Raw genomic sequence first — 24,282 nt, forward strand, 5'->3', positions numbered from 1 at the left:
TTCTAGGAAGTTGTCCATTCTAGGTTTTATGGCTTTTTAGCATATAGATTTTCATAGTATTCTCTAATAATTTCTTGTATTTCTGTGGGGTCCATTGTAATTTTTCCTTTCTCATTTCTGATTCTGTTGATGTGTGTATATTCTTTTTTCCTTGTAATAAGTCTGTTTAGGGGCTTATCTATTTTATTTATTTTTTCAAAGAACCAGCTCTTGGTTTCATTGTTTTTTTCTACTGTTTTATTCTTCTCGATTTTATTTATTTCTTCTCTGATCTTTATTATGCCCCTCCTTCTGCTGACTTTGGGCCTCATTTGTTTTTCTTTTTCCCATTTCAATAATTGTGACTTTAGATTATTCATTTGGGATTGTTATTCCTTCTTTAAGTAGGCCTGGACTGCTATACACTTTCCTCTTAGAACTGCCTTTTCTGTGTCCCACAGATGTTGGGGCTTTATGCTGTTGTTATTTTTCTCCAGATATTACTTGATCTCTTTTAATTTGGTCATCGATCCATTGATTATTTAGAAGGATGTTGTTAAGCCTCCATGTGTTTTTGAGCCTTTTTGTTTTCTTTGTACAATTTATTTCTAGTTTTATGCCTTTGTGGTCTGAGAAGTTGGTTGGTAGAATTTCAATCTTTTTGAATTTACTGAGGTTCTTTTTGTGGCCTCTATTCTGGAAAATGTTCCATGTGCACTTGAGAAGAATATGTATCCTGCTGCTTTTGGGTGTAGAGTTCTGTAGATGTCTGTTAAGTCCATCTGTTCTAGTGTGTTGTTCAGTGCCTCTGTGTCCTTACTTATTTTCTGTCTGGTGGATCTATTCCTTGGAGTGAGTGATGTGTTGAAGTCTCCTAGAACAGATGCATTGCATTCTATTTCCTCCTTTAATTCTGTTAGTATTTGTTTCACATAGATTGATGCTCCTGTATTGGGTGCACATATATTTATAATGGTTATATTCTCTTGTTGGACTGACCTGTTTATCATTATGTAATGTCCTTCTTTATCTCTTGTTACTTTCTTTGTTTTGAAGTCTATTTTGTCTGGTACAAGTACTGCAACACCTCCTTTTTTCTCCCTATTTTTTGCATGAAGTATCTTTTTCCATCCCTTGACTTTTAGTCTTTGTATATATTTGGGTTTGAGAAGAGTCTCTTGTAAGCAGCATATGGATGGGTTTTGCTTTTTTATCCATTCTGTTACTCTGTCTTTTGATTGGTGCATTCAGTCCATTTACATTTAGAGTGATTATTGAAATATATGTACTTATTGTCATTGCAGGCTTTAGATTCGTGGTTACCAAAGGCTCAAGGGTAGCTTCTTTACTATCTAGCCATCTAACTTAATCACTTATTGAGCTATTATAAACACTGTCTGATGATTCTTTATTTCTCTCCCTTCTTATTCCTCCTCCTCCATTCTTGATATGTTAGGTGTTTTATTCTGTACTCTTTTGTGTTTCCTTTGACTGCTTTTGAGAGTAGTTTATTTTATTTTTTGCCTTTAGTTAGTATTTGGTTGGTTTGCTTTCTTTGGTGTGATTTTATTTTCTCTGGTGACATCTATTTAGCCTTAGGAGTGCTTCCGTCTAAAGCAGTCCCTTTAAAATATCCTGTAGAGGTAGTTTGTGGGAGGCAAATTCCATCAACTTTTGTTTAGGAATTGTTTAATCCGTCCTTCATATTTAAATGGTAATTATGCTGGATACAGTATTCCTGGTTCAAGACCCTTCTGTTTCATTGCATTAAATATATCATGCCATTGTCTTCTGGCCTATAAGGTTTCTGCTGAGAAGTCTGATGACAGCCTGATGGGTTTTCCTTTGTAGGTGACCTTTTTTCTCTCTCTGGCTGCCTTTAATACTCTGTCCTTGTCTTTCATGTTTGCCATTTTAATTATTATATGTCTTGATGTTGTCCTCCTTGGGTCCCTTGTGTTGGGAGTTCTGTGGGCTTCCATGGTCTGAGAGACTATTTCCTCCCCCAGTTTGGGGAAGTTTTCAGCTGTTATTTCTTCAAAGATGCTCTCTATCTCTTTTTCTCTCTTTTCTTCTTCTGGCACTCCTATAATGCAAATATTGTTCCATTTGGATTGGTCACACAGTTCTCTTAATATTCTTTCATTCCTGGAGATCCTTTTATCTCTCTCTACCTCAGCTTCTCTGTATTCCTGTTCTCTGATTTCTGTTCCATTAACAGCCCCTTGCACCTCATCCACTCTGCTCTTAGGTCCTTCCAGAGATTGTTTTATTTCTGTATTCTCCCTCCCTCCTTGCTACTTTAGCTCTTGCATATTTCTCTTCAGGTCCATCAGCATGGTTTATTTTGAATTCTTTTTCAGGAAGATTGGTTAAATCTATCTCCTCAGGCCTTCTCTCGGGGGTTGTCTGTGTAATTCTGGACTGGTCCAAAGTCTTCTGCCTTTTCATGGTGATAGAGGTAGCTGTAGGCAGGTAGCATGTGTGTCAGCTGGGAGAACAGAGTCCTTTCCTGTTTGCTGGTCGTTTTACCCTTCTCCACTGCCTGTGTCAGTTGGCTGCATTCATGGAGCAGCCTCTTGGTTAATCCCCTAAGCTGCTGTTGGAAGCATCGCTGTCAGGGTAGCCCAGAGCCCTGCGGGGAGTGGCAGGTGCACTGGGAGTGCTCTCCTGCATGAGCGGTGCCTCTTCACGCATTGCCCCAGTTTGTTCTGCCTGCGCCCCGCAGCTGCGTGCTGGCGGTGGCCTTTGGGTATGGTCTGGGTGGCTGTGCACCAGGAGGATATTCTGGGTGGCTACTGGGGGCGTGGGCATTCCTGGGCCGCTCTGCCACCACCACCGCAGGCATCCTTGGCCGCTGCTGCCACTGGCACGCACACCCGTTCCCAGGCTGCTCGGCCTCTGCTGCTGCCGCTCTCAGGCCACACCGGCCAGGGGAACAACTGGGAGGCTGCTTATCACCATGAGGGGCTTCAGACCTGCACTGCCACCCAGGAAGTTAGGGCGCCTGAAGTTCCTCAGGATTCCCAGCTGCTGGGCTGAGTGCACCAGGACGATTCTGTCCAGCTGTGAGGTCCCTGTCCCTTCAAGACTTTCAGAAAGCACTCACTTTTCTTTTGTCCCAGTGGAGCTGGTTGCAGGGACCCACTCGCAGATTTTGCTTTTCCATTTCTTTAATATCCAGCACACCATGCAGTATTTGTCTGTGTTCCCAGGGCGGGTTACTAGAGCTGGTTGTTTAGCAGTCCTGGGCTTCCACTCCCTTCCTGCTCCAACTCCTTTCCTCCCGCCAGGGAGCTGGGGTTGGTGGCGTGCTCAGGTCCTGCCAGGCCACAGCTTGTATCTTACTCCTTCGTGAGATGCTGAGTTTTTGCAGATGTAGATGTAGCCTGGCTGTTGTACTGTATCTGCTGGTCTCTCTTTTAGGAATAGTTGTATTTGTTGTATTTTCAAAAATATATATGGTTTTGGGAGGAGATTTCCGCTGCCCTACTCACGCCGCCATCTTGGCTCCTCCTCTCTGCTGTTGATTTTTAACAGCACTCTACATATTAAGAATGTTAGCAGTTTGCTGACATTTAGAAATCATTTCCCAATTTATCAGTATTTTAAGCTGTGTTTATAGTGTTTTTCCATGCAGAAATTTTATTTGTATGTATCCAAACTCATCCAGTCTTTTGTGGTTTTGGATTTGATGTTTTTTGGAACCATATAACCCTCTTCAAAATTGTTTTTCAAATTTTTTTCTCCATTATTTTTATAGTACCATTTTTCACATTTGAATTTTCAAGGATTCTGAAATTCGCTTAAGTACAAATAATAATATAAGATTCCAGTGTTCTTTTTTTTTCAGTGCTATATGTTCAGTAAAGCATTGTTTCCCCCACTAATTCAAACTGTCACTTTTCTATGGATTTACCTCTGGACTCTCTGCCTTGCTCAATTGATGTATCTATTTATATGCCTGTTTCAAAATGCTTAATTTATTGTAATTTTTTAAATAACTGGATTTACTGCAGCCTTCCTCTCCCTTTCTGGGCCTTCTTATTCATTGTTTCTCTGGCTATTCTTCAAAGTTTGTTTTTTCATTTTAACTTTAGAATCAGTTTATCTAGTTAGAATTGGCAAATACATATAATTTTTCCTTTCATCTGATACTTGCATTTATCTTTCTTGTCTCATCATTTACTAGTAATTTTAGAACAATGTTAATAACAAAGGCACATACCAGAAATCTTAGTAGTAAACTTTTTCCCTACACTTCACTGTCAACCAAAAGATTGAAGATTATTTTACCCTTTTTAATCTTCTTCCTCTCTTATCCCCTTCAACAATTATAGATGAGCCTCAGCAGTCTTCCCAAGACTCTTTGCATAGTTCCTTCCCAACTCTCTGTTTTATATTTCTACTTAAGAATTTCCCTGCCCTTCTCAAGTACAGGATCACTCAGCTTCATCATCTTATCTTCAAGGTCAGAAGCCACATCCTTTATCCATGTTCTTAATGCCATAACCTGAACTTTCATCCGAGTCTTTGTTCCCTTCAGCCCACTAGCATACTCAGTGTTTTGCTTTAGGTTCAATGGGTGAGCAGTCTTAGAAATTTTTTTTCCAATTATTATAAGAGAATACCGAGGAAGGGAAGAAAAATATGTATTACACATCCAAGAAATTGAGCTGAAATCTTGGAGACACTATTTCTTTTCATTTATCCTGCTTGAGACTTATGATTCTGAAAGTGAAGGTGTCTTTTATAATACTGAAAAGTTCTTTTTTTTTTTCATATATTGCCTCCTTCTCCATTTTCTCACATTTTTCCTTCTAGAATTACTATATGTTGACGCTTTTACCTTTCCTCTGTAACCCTTAACCTCTTTCATACTTTCTTTTTCTCTGATGAATTCTGAGTAATTTCCTCCAACCTAGGTTCTAAGTTCACCTATTTTCTCAACTCTGTCAACCTTGCCATTTAACTTCTGACCATTAAGTTTTGAATATCAAGGGCTATACTTTTCATATATGGAAGTTTTTAAAAATCCAGACCACTCTTACATCTTTAATAATGTCTTCTTTTCCCAGATGTTTTCATTCCTTCTTTGTAATTATTTTAAATATTTTTACTTTCTGGTCTCCATCTGATATACTATTTGAAGTTCTTAAGTGCCAAATCCTGCTGTTTTTGGTTTACTGGCCCTTGCTCATGATTGGGGCTGAGGAACGGGTTGTTATATTAAACTGTGAGTTCATCCTTGGTAGGGTATTTTCCATAAGAATCCATAAGGTATGGGTGGAGATGTTCCTTTTGGAAACATTTTGCTTTGTTTCTACCAAGTAATCCAGATGTGTTACCAAACCATAAAGCACTTTATGTTAATTTTTTATATTAATTTCTTGGCTTACCCATTCTCAGACAAAAACAAACAAACAAACAAAAAAACCAGGTAGTGTAAACCTGAACCTCAAACCTGTGAAAAAGCAGACTTCTGAATTCTCAGGAAATACTGACATAGATTGGTCCCTGGTTTTGTGTGTATTTAGAGGTGGGGGAATTCTCCATTCTGCGCCCTACCTCCACCGGATCCAAGATTTTCTCTCCTAATGGCATGCAGCCGTTAACTCAGCACCATGATTACTGGTACAGGCACCAAACCAAAGGCAAATCACACTCAGTATCCGGTTGTTTGGAGTTCCCTCTATTGCTGCTGTTGTTGCTGTTATTGTCTATTTCATAGTGGGAAGAGGGTGATCGGAGGGCATTTCCCTTACTTTGAGACATCAAGAGTACATTAAAAAATTTTTCATTATATTTTATCCAGCATTATCTAAGTGTTTTATACTGGAAGAGTTTTCCAGTTGTATAGTCACCGACACTGTCAAAAATAGAAGACCTGGAAATACCATAGAGATTTTCAGTTTATAAAAATGCCAATCAAAACATTCCTTACTGAACATTTCTTAAACAGACTGTTGGCTATCTTGACATCAACTTCTCAGATTTCCTAATTCCTCATAATAAACCAAGATGACTTACGTGAGCTTTTCTAAACATTTCTGAAGGTGTTTTTATTTTCAAGTTCTACTCCTCTTTCTTTAAACATGAACAGTGACTCCTATTTTGAAAACTCACTTGACCCTGCTACGTCTTAAGTCCTTTATGCAGTCCACCAACAACCAGCAGTGAATATCTTCCATGTACCAGGCCCTTTTCTGGGTAGTGGCAACATGATTCTGAAGAAAAATGCCTAAGTCCCTGTAATCATGAGCTTATATTTTGGTGACTGAAGACAAACATATCAAGTGGTAATGAGCGACAGGTACCAAAGCAAAACAGGATAACAAGGCAGGAAGTGACAAAGTCCTTTTGGACAAGGTGACATTTGAACAGTCTTAAAGGATGAGAGAAAGAACCATGCAGATGTATGGAAGACTCGCATTTTGGACAGAGGAACAGCAAATTTTCCTGACATAGGATCACATTTGAACACTCCTAGGCAGCCAGTGTGCCAGTATGAAGAGTGGATGAGGGGTACCAGTGATAGGAAATAAGGTCAGAGAGTCCATCTTCCCACATATTCCCTCCTTATCCACACAATGACTGTATCCCTCCCAGTGTCTCTTGCATCCATCTCTCAGCCCCAGTCTTAATCCAGGCTCTTATCCCTTGTTTTATTCACCGGAAAACGGCTAGTATGACACTTTTGCACTGTAGGTGCTCTATGAACATTTGGTAACTATTTGACTTTACCTTCTCCAGAATATGTTGTCTTGGCTGGCCCCTCATCAAGTACCTAATGGGATATATGTTCCTGACTTTGTTTTCCTTTACTGTTATGACCTCTGGATGGAAACTTTATTGTGCTGGGAAATGAAGTTCTGTTCACACACAAACTTGACAGACAAAACCACTTTTTAATTATATGCTTAATCGGCACAAAGTTCACTGAAGATACATTTTCACTTTTACACAGACTTGTAACAGAAAAACACATCAACACACAAAAATATGGTCCTTCAGTATCAAATTTAAACAAATAATTTCCAAAGAGAATATGATTATTTATTTCAATAAAAATGGTTCTTGTACATCACTATATGATGTATACATTTAGTTGTATATTCTGTTTAAGGCCAACAGCTAATTTCTCATTTAGTTCTTGAAAAACTGAAACACAAATATTGTCTTCTTTTTAACTATATAAATACACCATATAAAATACTCCCTAATAAGCAGCTGTAAAATTATGATTTGCTCCACTGAAGTCTTAGGGCAACTTTTCAAGGCACTGCTTGTGATTATGACCCTGCCCTTGAAATGTCTGAATCTTTCCTTCACTAACTACACAATTCAAATACATAGGACTCAATGACTTAGTACTTAAAAGTTAAGTCCTCATTTCAAGGATAAAAATATATAAGATCTTTATTAGTAACCACAGCTAAGTTTTTTAAGGGAGTGGTGGGACAGCAGTGGAAAAAATAGGTTATGTGTTTAATAAAAAGCCATTTGAAAACTACCATGTAAAAGTAATTACTTTCCATTACAGCTGTATTTTTCTAATTACAGTACCATCAGCCATTTGCCACTACAAAATACATGTTTTTTTATTCCTTACTTAAATTACAATGAGTGGACTTTCTTCCTAAATAACCAATAAGCTCTTTGAAAAATTTAATCTACCTTATTTAAACCACTTAATAAATAAGAATTTTCCCCTTTGACCTTTACAAACAACTGCCATGAAACATATTTTAAAACCACCTTAAATTTGGTGTGAAGACATTTTGGCAAAGCAGAAGAATATTGCCTTGGCTTGACCCAGCGAGTACAAAATGCCATGATCTCAATGAAAAATACAACTAATAGAATACAAATGAAGCTGTTTAAATACAAACATCTATCTTCCACCAAATAGCAAACAGACATCGTATGTAATTAAAATCAAATTCCTTCAATTTCACCATTAAAAATAAAACATATTGCAAATATCAACAGTACAGAGCCTGATGGTGAAGACAGAATATTAGTTCACAAGCTAATTGAAATTGCAGTCTGAGGATGTAGAATAACATTATAAATATGAAGAAAAAGAGCTAAATGTTTACTTACATCACAAATAACTTCAGCATAAAGCTATGTTCACATGTGGTCAGTATGTAGGCCATGTATAAATGCACAGATCACAGTGAACTAAAGCCATAAAAATCTAGTTCTCTGACTCTTCAACCAACCCTTCAGAGCAACGGGAATATAGAGGAAGCCAGAAGCCCTACTTCAATTGTTCATACTTCATTAAACTATCCCTATCCTTACCCCACAATCCCTCTCCCACCAACTAGAGTCACAGTGGGTGAATAATCAGTCAATCCAGTTTATCCAGAGTCTGTAGATAATGGCCATAATTTGTCCATATTCATTTTAAAGAGAACGCTTTCATAAATTAATCCTCAAGGACATTGAACAGAAGTTTGTATATATTCTTATTTAATATCCAAGTGGTTTTGATGGCATTTAGAAGGTTACCTATGGTACAAGTAGAGTTTTTTAATTTGAATTAAAGATTGATAGTTTCATAATTGCATCTAAGATCTTGAATGTGAGACTCTGGGGCTCTTTGTTAAGGCAAATGACAGTATCTTCGTTCATTCTATGTAACAAATTCACTCTCCTGTGGCTACAAAATCCTGAATCCCTGAATGACCTATTGCCATGAGCTAAGATTTTATAAGGCACTTTTGGCTTATGTGAAATATTTCTCCTCTCAGGCTGAATCTTAAGGAAATATTTACAAAGCTGCAGCAAATTACTTTTAAAACTGGATGCTTATTAATAGGCTTAATTGGAATGGTGAGACGTGTGTACACAATGTCTGTTAATCTCTCTGTGTCATGTATCAGCCATAGAGAAGATCACAGGCATAGGCCACCTGAAATACTGTGTATCTCCTTTGATTTTTCAACAGCCACATGCCCCCTTCTTTTCTTCATTTAACTGATCTGTAGAGGCGTGACCATTGGACCTCACTACTCCTTCCGGAATCCAGGACTTGTCCACACACCGTTCCATTCGCTTCATTATCAGGTCCAGGAGCATCTCAATTGCTTGGCTTATGTTTGTCCCATTTGCAGCACTAGTTTCAAAGTAGGGGATTCTGGAAGACAGAGACAACTCAGGTAACACCGTGTGGAGGAAACGAAACTTTGCCCTTGAAAATTCAACTTTGAAAATAAGTACTGTACAAATATACCAGACAATAAAAACATTTTACCACTATAGCATATGCTAAAAAGTGAAAAAGATAAGAGTGGGTACTGCATTCCTAATAGAGATGTAAAACTTCTAGAAGGTTTTGTTCCCACTTCACAGTTAAATTGAGGTTTGGGGAAATGAATTTGCTCAATTTCATAATGACAGAAAGTATCAGAGCTATGATTGCTGCCATTGTAACCAACTTAACCATAGGCTCTACTGGCTCCAAACTCACACACTTTGTATGAGGATTTCCAAAACAGATAAATCTCTTTCATTTGCTGCACATGAACAAAGGAAGCTGATTCAGAGATAAATCTAAGGTCACTGGCTCAGCCATGTCTGTCACAGGCTTTGGGACTTGTCAACTCCAGCCTGTATTCTTGGACCATAAACTTGAAGATGTTCTGAATTCTATAGCAACTCAGAGTTCCCCAAGGACATCAACCATAAGGATGTCTACTTTGTTATCCAAGGACTTGTGGTGTATGTGCAATTTTTCAATAACTCACCATGCATCATTTTAAACTCTAAGGCAGCTTTTTTATATCATCTTGAGAAAAGAGTCTTCTTGTGGTGGCTGCCCTTTCTGCATCTGAGTTAGTCTTTGTGACAGAACTAACAATTTTCAACTTCTTTCTGCTTCTTACTAAAGCCAAGAAGATAGAAAATTCGATTTCCTCAAACTGTAGATTTCATTTCCACCATTTGTATGGTATCTGACCAAAATGCTCTACGATGTAAAAACTGCAAAAGGTTGTTTCAGCACCTCAGCGGGGCCTGCAGTGACATTCAGTGAAATATTCCTTACGTGCATAAGGACCTTAAAATCTTCAACTATAACTTCTCTTGAAGAACATCACTGTTTTCACATGTTCTCATAGCATGTGTTAACAGGATATTAACACTGTATCAGTGACTCCGAGTACAGTTTCGGTGACTCTTATCTCTTGGCTAGAAGCAGCTTCCACATGAGAGCTTTCACAGATTTTTGAAAAACTTCTTAGTGCTTTCACAGATATTTTTGGAACTGCTCTGCTTCTTAAGTCACTAGAAGCACACTGGGGGATACTTGTATAGGATGGAAAGCTATTTTGCCATTATGATTCCTCATGATGCTGTCTTATTTTCTGCACACTTCCTATAGGAGCTGATAGGCCTTGCAACTTAAACTTTGCAATTCTCTATTTTAATATAACTCCTAAAAACTGGCAGAGGAACTATGACTTCGTTTGAACTTTTATCCACCCATCTTTGAGTTTTGCAAGACATAATGGCTATACTGATTCTACAACACTCATGTTCATACCCTTTCATATGCTAACTCTAAAGTATTTAAATCAGAGAATGGCCGACTGGGTATATTACATGGTCTTAGTGTTTTTAAACCTCCTGCCTGGCCACCTCTTTGGTTACTGTCAGTCTTTTTCTCCATCTTCATCTGTTACCTTATTTATGAAATGAAGATCATCTTCTCCACTCCCCTAGTTACATGGCAATACACGATTATCAAATAAAAAGAGGAAATCCTTTGTGGGGATTCAGTAAATATTTATAGAGTGAATACCCATAATGTTATTGAACTAAGTCATGGGGACAGTTTGTGATGCTGCCATGGTTACAGGAAACTGAATTAAGGATTGAGAATTCTCAAAATTTAAATGCTTACATTTTCTTCATCATGCTTTTCTCAACTATATTTCCAAGAAAAATCATTTAATGTCTATAGAAAATTTCTTATGCTTAAGAAGAAGGCCTGATCATTTCATGACTATTCAGAAATAGATTATTTCATGGAAAAGCAAATGAAAATCTCCCTCAAGAACAATAGGCCAAAATAATAAACACACAAAAGAGAAAAAAAAAAGCAATTGAACTGTAAACCTTCTTTTAAATACTGTCATAAAAATGTACATCTAATTTTTTTAATTCCCTTGAAGTCTATTATAAATATCTTTCCAAGTCTGGACTCCTCAGAACCACTGAATTTCTCAACCGAATCTCTATTAGACTATTTCTAATTTGCATAGTTTCTTTCCTCCTAGTTCTTGAAAATTACCTCAAATAAATGAGAGGCACAAGTGAGAAAACATAGTTGAAAGTACTTTTTTAAGCTGTAAAATCTATGCAGGGAAGTTACAGACAGTTTGGACAATGGACAAGCTATATCCTCTGGATCCCAGCTGCCCAGATTCTAATTCTAGCGTGATTTCTTACCGACTGGCAAGCTGTTAACCTCTGTCCCTCAGCTGCTTCATCCATAAACCTAGGTGATATTATATCAGTATTTTCTTACAAGGACTAAGTGAGTTAACATTAAAGCACTTAGAACAGAATCTGACACACAGAAAATGTGTCACCAATAAATGTTTCTTATTTCCAACACAGACATTACAAATATTTGTAATTTTATTGCTTAAACTCAGAACACATCATCCCATAGAAACAATGTCACTGAACCATGGCAAGTCATGGCTCCAAGAGACCTTAGCAACATTATATAAATACTAAATTCCCAGACTGTGGCTGATCTAAAGTGCTGCCCTAATTCTGGTACCTGAATCCATGCTTTCCTATGACAGGTATGGCTCACTCAAACCTGTCCTAGCCAAAATGCTTCATGACCACAAGCATATGCCTCCCTTGATTCTCATCAAACCCCTCACTGCCTGCAAGTGATCATCAGTAAATGCTGGGGTAAACAGACCTTACTTTACTGAATAATACTAAGGTATAAATGACTGATGCCTGTAGCAGAGCTATGAGCAATTGTCTAATGTGTACTAACTGAAGCATTTAATTGGTAGAATTTCAGGATATATGTTGACTTATCGACTTTTAAGTCACTCATATTAAAAGGTGTTCAATATTTAATAGATGTAGCTTAGATTTATATTCCAAATTCAAGTCACAAACTGCTATCCTTCCATTCAAAGTGTATTTTCCTATCATATGTGAACCTCTAGGTCACGTGACCAGGAGTCAGGTTGACAACCTTAAAATCTTTATCATCATTTGGAGTCTTCTGAGCAACTGGGGCACCAGAGTTTTTGTTTCTACAGGAATAAATGAATGCTAGAGTTCACTCCTCTCCACTCTCAACTCTGCCACCAGAGGAAAAGCAAAGGAGATGAGATCCACAAAGAACGGCCAGAATTAAGACTTTCCTTCCATAATAAAATGATGCCCCAGAGACAGAAACATGCCTTGTGCTCACATTTGAAAAATGGATGGCCCAGCTTGTCCAAAGGGCATAGGAAGTCTATTTTTATGCCCATAGCTTCCTGATGTTTTGTTTTAGAAGCCATTTGGGCTACTTTATCTGAATACTTCTCCATATCTATGAAGGCAGTAACAGGGGCTTTATCAGGTGTGGTGAGGAGGATATGAGATAATACATGTGAAGGGGCCTAGCACAAGCCTAGCATCCAGCAAGTGCTCCATAAAGGTTTAAAAAATAGGGTTTTTTCTTCTCTAAAAATTAAATTCTGCTTTTCCTAAAATTTAGTAGGCAAAAATTTAGTACTCTTACTTTAAATTCAAGAGGATCAATTATCCCACTTTTAACCAAAAGAAGAGTGGTATTGTTCCTTCTGTCCACATGGTGGTGCTGATGTAGCATTTCTAGGGGGCCATATGTCCAAACCTTTGGAAAAAATCCTGTGCAGCTAATTGTAATATCATTTTATAAACCACCACTGAACAGCCATTTGGAACACATGCAAAACACTCATTCTGGTGTGCTTAAAAAAAAAATAGCTTAATGACAAATTTTTTTTTTTTGGTATCATTAATCTACAATTACATGAGGAACATTATGTTTACTAGACTGCCCCCTTCACCAAGTCCCCCCCACATACCCCATTAGTCACTGTCCATCAGCATAGTAAGATGCTGTAAAATCACTACTTGTCTTCTCTGTGTTGTACAGCCCTCCCCGTGCTCCCCCCACATTATACATGCTAATCGTAAGGCCCCCTTTCTTCTTCCCCCCCTTCTCCCTCCCTGTTCACCCATCCTCCCCACTCACTCCCTTTCCCTTTGGTAACTGTTAGTCCATTCTTGGGTTCTGTGATTCTGCTGCTGTTTTGTTCCTTCAGTTTTCTTTGTTCTTATATTCCACATATGAGTGAAATCATTTGATACTTGTCTTTCTCCGCCAGGCTTATTTCACTGAGCATAATACCTTTTAGCTTCATCCATGTTGCTGCAAATAGTAGGATTTGTTTTCTTCTTATGGCTAAATAATATTCCATTGTGTATATGTACCACTTCTTTATCCATTCATCTACTGATGGACACTTAGGTTGCTTCCATTTCTTGGCTATTGTAAATAGTGCTGCGATAAACATAGGGGTGCATCTGTCTTTTTCAAATTGGGCTGCTTGATTCTTAGGGTACATTCCTAGAAGTGGGATTCCTGGGTCAAATGGTATTTCTATTTTGAGCTTTTTGAGGAACCTCCATACTGCTTTCCACAATGGTTGAACTAATTTACATTCCCACCAGCAGTGTAGGAGGGTTCCCCTTTCTCCACAACCTCGCCAACATTTGTTGTTTGTCTTTTGGATGGTGGTGATCCTTACTGGTGTGAGGTGATATCTCAATGTGGTTTTAATTTGCATTTCTCTGATGACTAGCGATGTGGAGCATCTTTTCATGTGCCTGTTGGCCATCTGAGTTTCTTCTTTGGAGAAGTGTCTGTTCAGCTACTCTGACCATTTTTTAATTGGATTGTTCACTTTTTGTTTGTTGAGGTGCATGAGCTCTTTATACATTTTGGATGTCAACCCTTTACTGGATCTATCATTTATGAATATATTCTCCCATACTGTAGGATACCTTTTTGTTCTACTGATGGTGTCCTTTGCTGTAAAGGAGCTTTTCAGCTTGATATAGTCCCACTTGTTCATTTTTGCTTTTGTTTCCCTTGCCCAGGGAGATATGTTCATGAAGAAGTCACTCATGTTTATGTCCAAGAGATTTTTGCCTATGTTTTTTTCTAAGAGTTTTATGGTTTCATGACTTACATTCAGGTCCTTGAACCATTTTGAATTTACTTTTGTGTATGGGGTTAGACAGTGATCCAGTTTCATTCTCTGACATGTAGCTGTCCAGTTTTGCCAGCACCATCTGTTGAAGAGACTGTCATTTCCCCATTGTATGTCCATGGCTCCTTCATATTAACTGACCATATATGTTTGGGTTAATGACTGGAGACTCTATTCTGTTCTACTGGTCTGTGGGTCTAGTACCAAATTGTCTTGATTACTGTGGCTTTGCTTAATCATAAATTTTAAGGAAAAATAAAATAAAACGATCACAATGACAGCTTCAAATCAATGAGAGGGCATTATCATTTGCAGTTTTTCACCAAGATACCTATATCCAGCTCATGCCATCAGTCAGGATCAACATCCAGGTAGTTCCTTTTCTATTTATTTCCACTAAACTAGAGGAATTAAAGCAAGTGTACTTGATGATTCTGTCAAATGATTCTAGATATTTGACTCACATGTGGATCCAGAAATTGTGCAGAAATTTTTCACTACAGTAAGAAATGCAGGTCACTAGTTTTCATAATCTGTTGGATGCTAAATGAACAAGCATTTACAGGAAATGGTTAGTGTCTGGAGTGTTTCAGTCTAGGATATTGTGCCAAATGAAACCTAGATCCTCTAATGAGTCATGTGGGGCTCTGGAAATCAATCTTGTATGTTTAGTTGCAGCTTATGTGTGTGGTTTTAAAACATGCCCAATGATACATCATTCACTTATTTCTCAAATAAGGGAAGGATGTCATCAAGTTTGCAAAGAATCAAACTATTAGAGATAAAGCTATTTGTATCACGCTTCACCTAGTTCAGACTAGATAAGACACAGAGCATTTTGCTGAGCTAAGCCACTTCAAATCCCAGAAATGGTTTGTACTCACATTATTAATGTTGCAAATAAATGTTTTAAACACATCCTTCATTCTAGAAACTCTGAGCACCTTCCTCATCAACAGCCAGCAGCCTTCAGTGGGTGGGGGGGAGTCTTTTTAAATGTGCTGCCCTAACAGAGTTTATCTTAAAAGCTCTCAACACAAGGAAAAAAAGTTTGTGACTATATGTGATAATGGATGTTAACTAAACTTATTGTGGTAATCATTTCACATATATACATACATATATATATAATCATTGTGTTGTACACCTAAATTAATACAATTTTATATATGGATTGTATCTCAATTTTAAAAAACTTTGCTCCCCATTTCTTTGCACAGCACATGAAATACAGATATTCAATTATCATGCTTTCATAATATTCACAATTGTCTCTATTTTCCTCAACTCTGAATAAGAACAAAGGCTTATAATGACCACCAACTATCATCTGAATAAAGAAGAGTGTGCAAAGGACTTTTGATGTGACCATTATCACCAACAGACTGAAGTCCTTGCCTGCCCGCTTGTGGCTGGCACTCCCTCAGCACCAACTCCAGCATCCCTGCCCACTCTGTACCACAGCTGATGTAATTAACTGTGCAAGGAAACATTTTCCTCTCTTTAGCATGGACTTTCCAATGATAAGTGATGGAGCACATTTCTCTCAGTCATGCATGGCACCACGCAGACAACTGCTTCATTATTCTGTGATGATGATTTTGTTTCCAGTTACACTTGCCAAGAAAAATACCTGCTAGCATGCACACCTGATAGTAATTGGGATCAACATCAGTGATTCTCAAAGTGCTCTTGTCAACCAGCAGCAGGAGCGGTATCTGGGAATCAGAAATGTCAGTTTGGGGCTCCGCCTAAGACCTGGTGGATCAGAAACAGTGGGACCTGGCAGTCAGGTGATTCTGATTCAAACTAACTGGATGTTTGAGATGCACTAACATCATCTCAGAGGAATGTTGCCAATGCTTCATTCTGCTTTCTCGTCTCATATTTTTCACTGACACTGTAGCTATTTTTAAGTGTTTCAGCAACAGTGTGTAATAATAATAGTGATATTACTGTTGTAGTAATTTTGACTGCCAGGAGTACAAGTCTGAATAAAACTCTGTTTTGCTGTCTTCTCTGACTTCGTTGATAGTATTATTCAATATAACATACTGGGAAGCATTATTTCATTCTTGTTCTAGAAACACTTGGTTCGTTTACCAGATAAATCACTTTGTTGTGTTAGGAAGTGACCTAAGAGCCTCATGTTACAACTTAACCAAGTTTTATAACCAAAAAAAGTAATTTTTATAGGGATTGGGGTTAAATAGACTCTCAGTCTACTAGTCTACTAAAAATGAGTATTTTGCTTTTCAACATCATACATCCACTTTACCCTTTCCATTTTGGGCTGCTGCATGAAGTCCTCACCTCCAGATTTACTTGTCTCCCCAGACACAGATCTGTTTCATATTTGCACTGTAACAATGTTCTTTATTAGGTTTGCAAAGTTTCCTGAAACATAGTATTTCATTCTCCAAATGCATGTATATTTCAGAGATCGATTGTGAACCAATGATTCATTTTTAGGAATGGAGGAGAGAAGGTAGTACAATGACCACAAGAAAAATGCAAATTTATCAGACAACATCCAAATGATATGCAGATATGCCATAATTTTTTGAGGATTAGCACACAGATGAACTGACCTGAGGTGCATGGGCAACCAATGAAAATGTTATGATTGTTAAAAAGGAAAAAAGATTTCTGTGAAAATAATCTCCTCTGAAACTGCCAAACAGCCTACAGAACTATATTTCATATTTTCTAAATCCTAAGGGAATTGTTTCCATTCATTTCTGTTCTTCTCCACGAGTTTCACTTATCTGCTAATGTCTCCTCTCCTCATAGTAACTTGATTCAGAACTTCAGATTGAGCCCCTCTTAGGAAATACTTCCCAAAACTTGGGAGCTGGGCACAGATGAAAGCTAATCCCTGCATTCACAGATTCCCCCTATACACAGAAGGCTCTTTGATGTCAGGCAGGATGTGGAATTCTGAGAACTGGAACAGACAAAACTTGGAAAGTGCCAAACAAGCCAAGAGGGAGAAAAATCCAATTCTGACTCCCTCCCACTACTTGAGAATATCCTTGCTTGATCTAGCTAACTCCCCTTAACCTAGCTGCCCTATTTTGGGGCCTTTCCTAATACATTTCTCAAAAACATGTTCTAGGTCCATGTGTTGCAAGGAGGTGAGGAGTAAGTGATGAAGCAATGGCCATTGCTTCATCACTTACTCCTCACCTCTTTGCAACACAGCTCCTGCTTCAACACTTCAGTATTCTACATATTTGATCCCTCCCTCTTTTCTTCCCACTATATTACATGAGTGCCTCACAAGGGAAGAGGAAGGCATATCAGAATTAGCTATGAGGCTTTGTCAGCCTCCACCTCAGAATAACCCCAGTCGGTGGTTCCCAACTTCACACAAAAATCACATGGAGAGTTTTAAAAGAAACCAATGCTCAGGCCCCCGCCCATGACGACTTTGTAATATGCCAACTAGATTAGGTTGAACAACATTTCCCAGAATTCCCTCTCTAGTTAGGGTGGACCACAAGAGAGACTTGGGGGCGATATGGAGGGCGGAAGTGAAGCAGTGACTATTACGTGGCTCTCCTACGTTGTCGCTTATCTGCTGGTTTATCTGGTTGGCTGAGACCAGCAACCAGGTCTGTACCTGCTCCATCTGCCCCTAGACCCTCCCTTCAGTTTCTCCCACTCCTGGGCCAGGTGTGTGTGTGTGCAGGTCTGTGACAAAGGGCCCTGGCTTCTGTAGGACACCCACGCCATCCAGAGCAGAGGCAATAAGAACTGGCCAGGTTGTCAGTGCATTGTTATGGGTCCCAATCAGTACTTGCTCTCCCAGACTTTAAATCCGTCTTCCCTTCCTGACTGCCTGTCCTGCGGACTTCAAGCTTCAGCGTTAGACAGACAACAGCACCTTACAGAGACTGCCTACCCAGCTCCCACAGAGCGTAAGGTCAAATTCCTGTAACAAACTCCTTAATGCATAAGTATGTTTCTTCAGTGGAATCTTGCCTGATAAACCCCTCCAGACCAATTATGTCAGGAGCTCAGAAGTGAGGCCCAGAGGTTAAGAGCGCCCTAGGTGCTTCTAACAGGGTAAGCACCACCTCCCCTGGAGAGAAAGCCTCCATATACTATTGCAAATGTGCACACTTCCCTCCACCGCCGCCATTGCCCACCGCCCCACCACCTAGAACTGAGAAAGATTTAAAATCCTGTTCTGCCCCACCTACCCGTTTTCTCTGATTTACTCTGTTTCCTTTTGCACAAAGACAGCCCTGACCCACCTGACAGATCACTGCTATCTACTTGTCTCTAGTCTTTCCCTCCTGCATTTCACCCCACTCACCACCCCCAACTGCTCTAGGCAAGTACTCATAACAGCCCCGCTTGTTCAAAGGCTTTCAGCAACTCCCATCCCTGGAGAAATCAAGTCTTCTCTCCTTACCTGGTACTCAAAGCTCTCCAGACTCTGGTTTCTTCCCCTCTGGCCAACCTACCCTTCCTTGGGCTGGTGGAGGTTCTCCATATCGCCCCCAAGTCTCTCTTGTGGTCCACCCTAACTGGAGAGGGAATTCTGGGAAGTGTTGAGTGCTTTCAGAACCTCCACCAGTCCAAGGAAGAATAAAGCAGTGGTCACACAGAGAAAGACAAAGGGCCTCGTCTGGCCTCCTTGGTTCTGCCTAACAGGCAAGGCCACCAGCCAGGCAGTATTGGATACACACCCTACCCCTCCAGCCTCTCTCTCTCCCTCCCCTTCCTTCTCACCCCTACTTAGAGTAAGGGTAATATATATCCATTGCAGTTCTCATTGTAGTAGAGGCAGAAAGAAAGTAATGCATACATTCTTCTGTAGAGGTGCCCGTGACACTGTAATAAGCAATGGCTGACCCATTTTTTCATGTCCCATCAATACTGCTGCGGCTATGATCCTACACCCACAAGCCCAAGGAGAAAGACAGTATTTAGTTGATTCTCCACCACAAAAACACAGCCTAAACCAAAGGGGATCTTCACACTCCTCTTCCAGCATAGAAATTTCAAAGCCTGTAAGGCCTTCTTGTATGATGGAGCACTCTGCAGTAGCATCTAAACTGCCTTTAAAATTTCCTTGCTGAATGCAGAAAATTTCCTTACCCCAGGCATCTTCTGCTTGCATCTTAGAAAGCCAGCCTTACACAGCTTACACAGTTAGGATATTTGCCCTTGAAGCTGTCTTTCTTCAAACACCAAGCAGTTGAGAAAATGGTACTGAAGCACTGAACGTGGGCCAGCACCAATGCCTTTTCTATGGTTCCCACTATTGTATAATATTCATATGTGCACAGTAGGTATTTGGCACCTTCCAAGGCCTATACCTGAGTGTTTTAATTGTTTGCTTTTACCTTTCTGTTACCCATTCATGTGCTAAAATTTGTACTGGAACTGTTCTCTAGATTTCTCCACAAAAATACTCACCCATATTTCTCTGCAAGTCCTCTGGCTTCCTCCTCCTTTACTACTCTCTGGTCCTCCAGATCACTCTTATTTCCACATAACACTATATCTGGGTTTTCACAATATGCATGCATTTGTAGCTGGCCTATTAATATAAGATGAGAAAATTTATTTGTAGGTAAATAATGTGAGTGTGCAATCAATAGAGAATACAATAAACGTGTTTTGAAAACTATAAATGGGTATATGGATATATGAAACTGATATGATACTTTCAAAGCATCAATAACCTAATCCGTAAAACTGAATGGATGGGACAGAGACATAAAACTACTCCTGTCCTTCAGCAAATACTCAAGCTTATTTAGATCAGACAGGAGTGGGGGAATTCACCAGTCTTTTTTGCCTAGTAAGTTTTAGGAAAAGCAGAATATTATTTTTAGAGAAGAAAAAAACCCCATTCAATTAACTTTTACTGAGCAGTTGCTGGATGCTAGACTTGTGCTAGGCCCCTTTACATGTATTATCTCACATATGCATACCTGATACATGGCTGGCTTTCTGATGAAGGCCATTTGAAAAAATGCTTGGAGAATTTCCTAGTCCTTATTGCTAATCTTAAAGATGTTTTTCATATATTTTCTCTCCACAGCAATGAGATTTTTAAAAGAATTGCCTGTCTGTAAATTAGCCTGTTTCTATCTTAAATGTTTTTCAGTTTTCTATTACCCGAAGTCAGGATCAATTCATTTCAAACAAACAGGATATAGTATTCAATAAAGAGTGAAAACCCACAATAAATAGTAAACAATTCTGTCACCAAAACCAAGCAGCAGGAGACTACAATTCTTACTCAACAGCTTTTCTTTCTTTTCATCTGAAAACCTATAAGTAGGCAATCAAACAAAAGAACTTCACTAAACCCTACAGTTTTATCTCCCAAAGAGAGAAAATAAAAACTCTTATTTCTTTCTTATCACACCCCATGATGAAACGGAGGCACTCCAGACTTTCACAATAAGACATCCCCTTAAGTTTATGGCCTAATTTGTTTTTTATCATGGTTAACCAGAAAAGTGTTGACATGTTAGTTCCTCATTATAAAGTCATGTTCATTATATCTTATCAAGAGAAAGTGAAGTCGTCAAGCATTTCCTGACCATTAATGTAGGCCTGATATTTGGTGGAGAATTTCAGGACACTGAATTTCAGGACACTGACTTTTGCCCTCAAAGGACAATCAGGGAAACAAGACCTATCTAGGTAAGGCTTCCAGTAACCGTCATGCCCCTTCTTCCCTCCAGGCTGTTGCACATGCTGCCCCCACTCCCCTGAACACCCAACCACAGCCTTCCTTCAAGGAATCCCCACCCTTCCTTTAAGACTTGTCTTTCAGTTACCTCTACTGGGAAGCCTCTCTGGTCTCCAGAGTATCACTATGCTCTGTTAACACCTTATAAATGCCCAGTGTCACCGTTATGAGTGCAAACTCAGGACCCAGTATGTCTAGGTTGAATCCTGGCTGGCTCTGCCATTTACTTGCTGTGTGACCTTGAGGAAATTATTTGACTCCTCTGTGCCTCAGTTTTCCCATCCGTAAATGGTGGTAATGATGGTATTTACTTCATAGAGTCAAGGTAAGGATCAAGTGAGTTAATTCAGGGATTCTTCAAGTAAGGTCCATGGGCCAGCAGCCTTACCATCACCTGGGAACTTGTTGGAAATGCAGATTCTCAGGCCCCACCCCGGGTGTACTGAATCAGGAACGCTGGGTCTGGGGCCCAGAATCTGTGTTTTAACAAGCCCTCTAGGTAATTCAGGTGCACACTCACACTTGACATCCACTAAGCTAATAATATTAAAGCATCAGAAATGCTATATAAGTATTACCAATAATAATGCTAAACAGTGTTTATTTTGGGGCATCTGGGAAGTGTGATTATGGTGACTTTTTATTTCTTTTTTCCTAATTTTTCTACAATATGGAAATAATAAATCAATTATTTTAAAAAATCTCACTAGGGAAAAAAGCACATACATAAGTAACTCACCTCAAGGTGGTATGTGCTAAGGATGCTGTAAGTAGTACAAAACATAACAGGAGTGAGGAGCAGGGAAAAATTTAATCCAACTAAAGTTATCACAGAAGAGTTCATGGAAGCCGTATTTTGTCAGATTTTAAAAAGTGCTTTCCATGGAATCTCTTCATCAGTTTTTTCCACAGAGGGGATTATAACCACTTTTTAAAAATGGGTATGGGCATGGGACAGCCTTTTCAGACAGTGGGAACAACAGGAATAAAAATACAAAGGCCAAAACATGTAAAATATATACCTGTGGGGCTCTTGTACCATTTATGCAAGGCTACAAAGGAAAGGATTAGACATTTGGGCTATGTTAAAGCTTCCTTACAAAATATGCTGCCACTAGAGGGATGCCTCTGGGCATGACCTGCTTATCATCTGAGCTCCTGAGGAAGACAGGTGAGTGGCCACAATACCCAGTTCCTTTCAGATTTCAAACTTAGGCCGGGAGGACTCAGCTCTCTGGTCAGTTCCCTAAACTCACTGAGTCTCACCATTGGCCTCCTAGTTCCTACCCAAGAGGACATGGAAAGATTTGGAGTCAAGAGAGACGGGACTGCGGCGCAGCTTCAGAGAAGCAAAGGGAGGGTGCAGACCCGCTCTCCTCTGCACGCGCCAGTCAGGGCCCAGGAGTCAGCTGCTCGTGTAAATGCAACAGTGCCTGTGTTCCGGCATGCACCGTACATAGGTTTAAAACTATTTTATTAAAAAAAAAAGAAAGAAAAAAATGAATGATCCCCGTGATACTCAAAACGCTAACAAAGAAGAAACATAAAATGCATAATTAACGAATGTTGTTTTCTAGTGAACATTTGATATTAACATCTCTGACACTGAGCATTCTACATTTTTTAACAAAAATGAAGATATGAAATCTTCAGTATATCCAAGTTATTTTACTGAACTGAGCAATAATGATTCTTGGATGTATAAGGAAAACAAAAAAATTTTTTAATACACATAATTTCACATAATTTTGTTCTTTACCTAACTGGCTATAAAACCCAGAGGGGCCAGACTTACCAGTCTCAGAGTTTCTATTTCTACCTGTGAAAAATAGGTGGATAGATCATCTTTCAATGCTAAGACTCTATGAGCACATCTCTAATAATGATCCCCATGAAGTGCTTGACTTGAGAAACATTCAGTAATTTTTAAACAATCTGCATTTTTAAGTAAGTGTTTTCTTATGGATGTTAAAGAGTTGGACATTAAGAATTTAAAATCACCAATATCGCCAGCAGACTTTCTGCATTTATACTAATACAACCAACAGAGGAAAATGTACATTTGCAAGCTAGTCTTTGGTCAAGCAGCTGGATTTTAAATGGCTCCTAACCAATCATTCAAGAGAAAAGGATCTCTGCAAAGCGCCAAAGTGAAAGATTATATATACTATTCTGGGGACCCCTTTTGCTAATGCAGTTCTAGAGTTTTCCGTGATGGGATCCTCCTGGTAAATGCTCTTGCCCTGAAAGCAGAGAAGGGGCCTCTAAGTACAGCAGTGACACAGAGCCAGGGATATGATCCATGAAACCTTCAAAAGGCATTTCATCAGTATAATAGAGGTTTTTCACCCTGGAGTGGCACAAGGCTTGATAGCACACAACAGACAAGCTGCTACTTAGAGATTTAACTTCTCAAGCTTCCATTACTGTACCTATGCTGGAAACAAGGGTCCCCACCATGAAAAACACTGAAGAAATTGCATGGAAAGCACTGCCTTGTACCTGGAGCACAGGAACTGCTCCACAAATCAGTGAGCATTAGTAGGAAAAGCAGAGTATTTCTGAATCTTTGCCCTCAAACTACAAGCCTTGCTCCTTTATACAGCATTTTAAACAGCACTAGGAGCTCCTCCAAAATAATTCACAACAGAAGCAGAATGTAAGAGGGCACTTTAATGTGGGGAGTGGGGAGCAGGAGGCAGGGAAACATTAATACTTACTTATCCAGTTTCTGACATTGAGGAAACTTTCCTCATTTGTCAGATCAAAAAGCAGAAGAAACCCCATAGCATCTCTGAAGAATGCTGTTGTCAAGCTACGAAACCTAAGAACATAAAAGCAGATCTGTCACCCAAACCATGGCACTGCTCTGAAAATAAAAGATGCCAACAGTGCCACAGCCTCTTATAGTAATTGTCAATAACAAATTGGATGTTTAATAATGTACATTGAATAACTTCACATTATACATACCTGTTGTACCTCTTAGTTATGCAAGATTTAGTGAATTATGCTATTATAATACATACTTTTAATGGTATAAAAATAAGTACATAATCAGTGATATTGGGTACCTTATAAAATATAGTATATAGATACCTAGAGCAAGAAAGATGATTCAAAAACATTTGAAAATTTGAAATCATTTCTGGACTTTATAAAAGGCCAAGAATTATCAAAAGTTACATTTGGAATTTTCTTTTAAAATAAAAGCAATCTGTGCACATTTAAATTTTTAAAAATTAGATGATGATATTCCAAAAGTGTTTAAGACAGTTATTT

General features: G+C 38.9%; 1 protein-coding gene across 4 annotated transcripts in view; it reads right to left on the bottom strand.

The window, feature by feature from the left end:
* Positions 1-7,845: 7,845 nt before the first annotated feature.
* RAB27A (RAB27A, member RAS oncogene family) overlaps positions 7,846-24,282 on the bottom strand; it is an 81,820-nt gene continuing 65,383 nt past the window's right edge. For 3 of the 4 annotated variants that reach the window (XM_036919399.2, XM_057488820.1, XM_057488821.1), the window contains exons 4-6: positions 23,721-23,824; positions 19,710-19,833; positions 7,846-9,127 (exon numbers count right to left, since the gene is read on the bottom strand). In XM_036919399.2, the coding sequence (XP_036775294.1) occupies positions 8,932-9,127; positions 19,710-19,833; positions 23,721-23,824 (424 nt within the window). In that variant the 3' untranslated portion in view covers positions 7,846-8,931. The remainder of the gene's footprint in view (positions 9,128-19,709; positions 19,834-23,720; positions 23,825-24,282) is intronic. The other variant, XM_057488819.1, reaches the window with a different exon arrangement.

The sequence above is a fragment of the Manis pentadactyla genome, chromosome 11 (genome assembly GCF_030020395.1).
Source record: "Manis pentadactyla isolate mManPen7 chromosome 11, mManPen7.hap1, whole genome shotgun sequence".
In the NCBI taxonomy this organism is placed as follows: Eukaryota; Metazoa; Chordata; class Mammalia; order Pholidota; family Manidae; genus Manis; species Manis pentadactyla.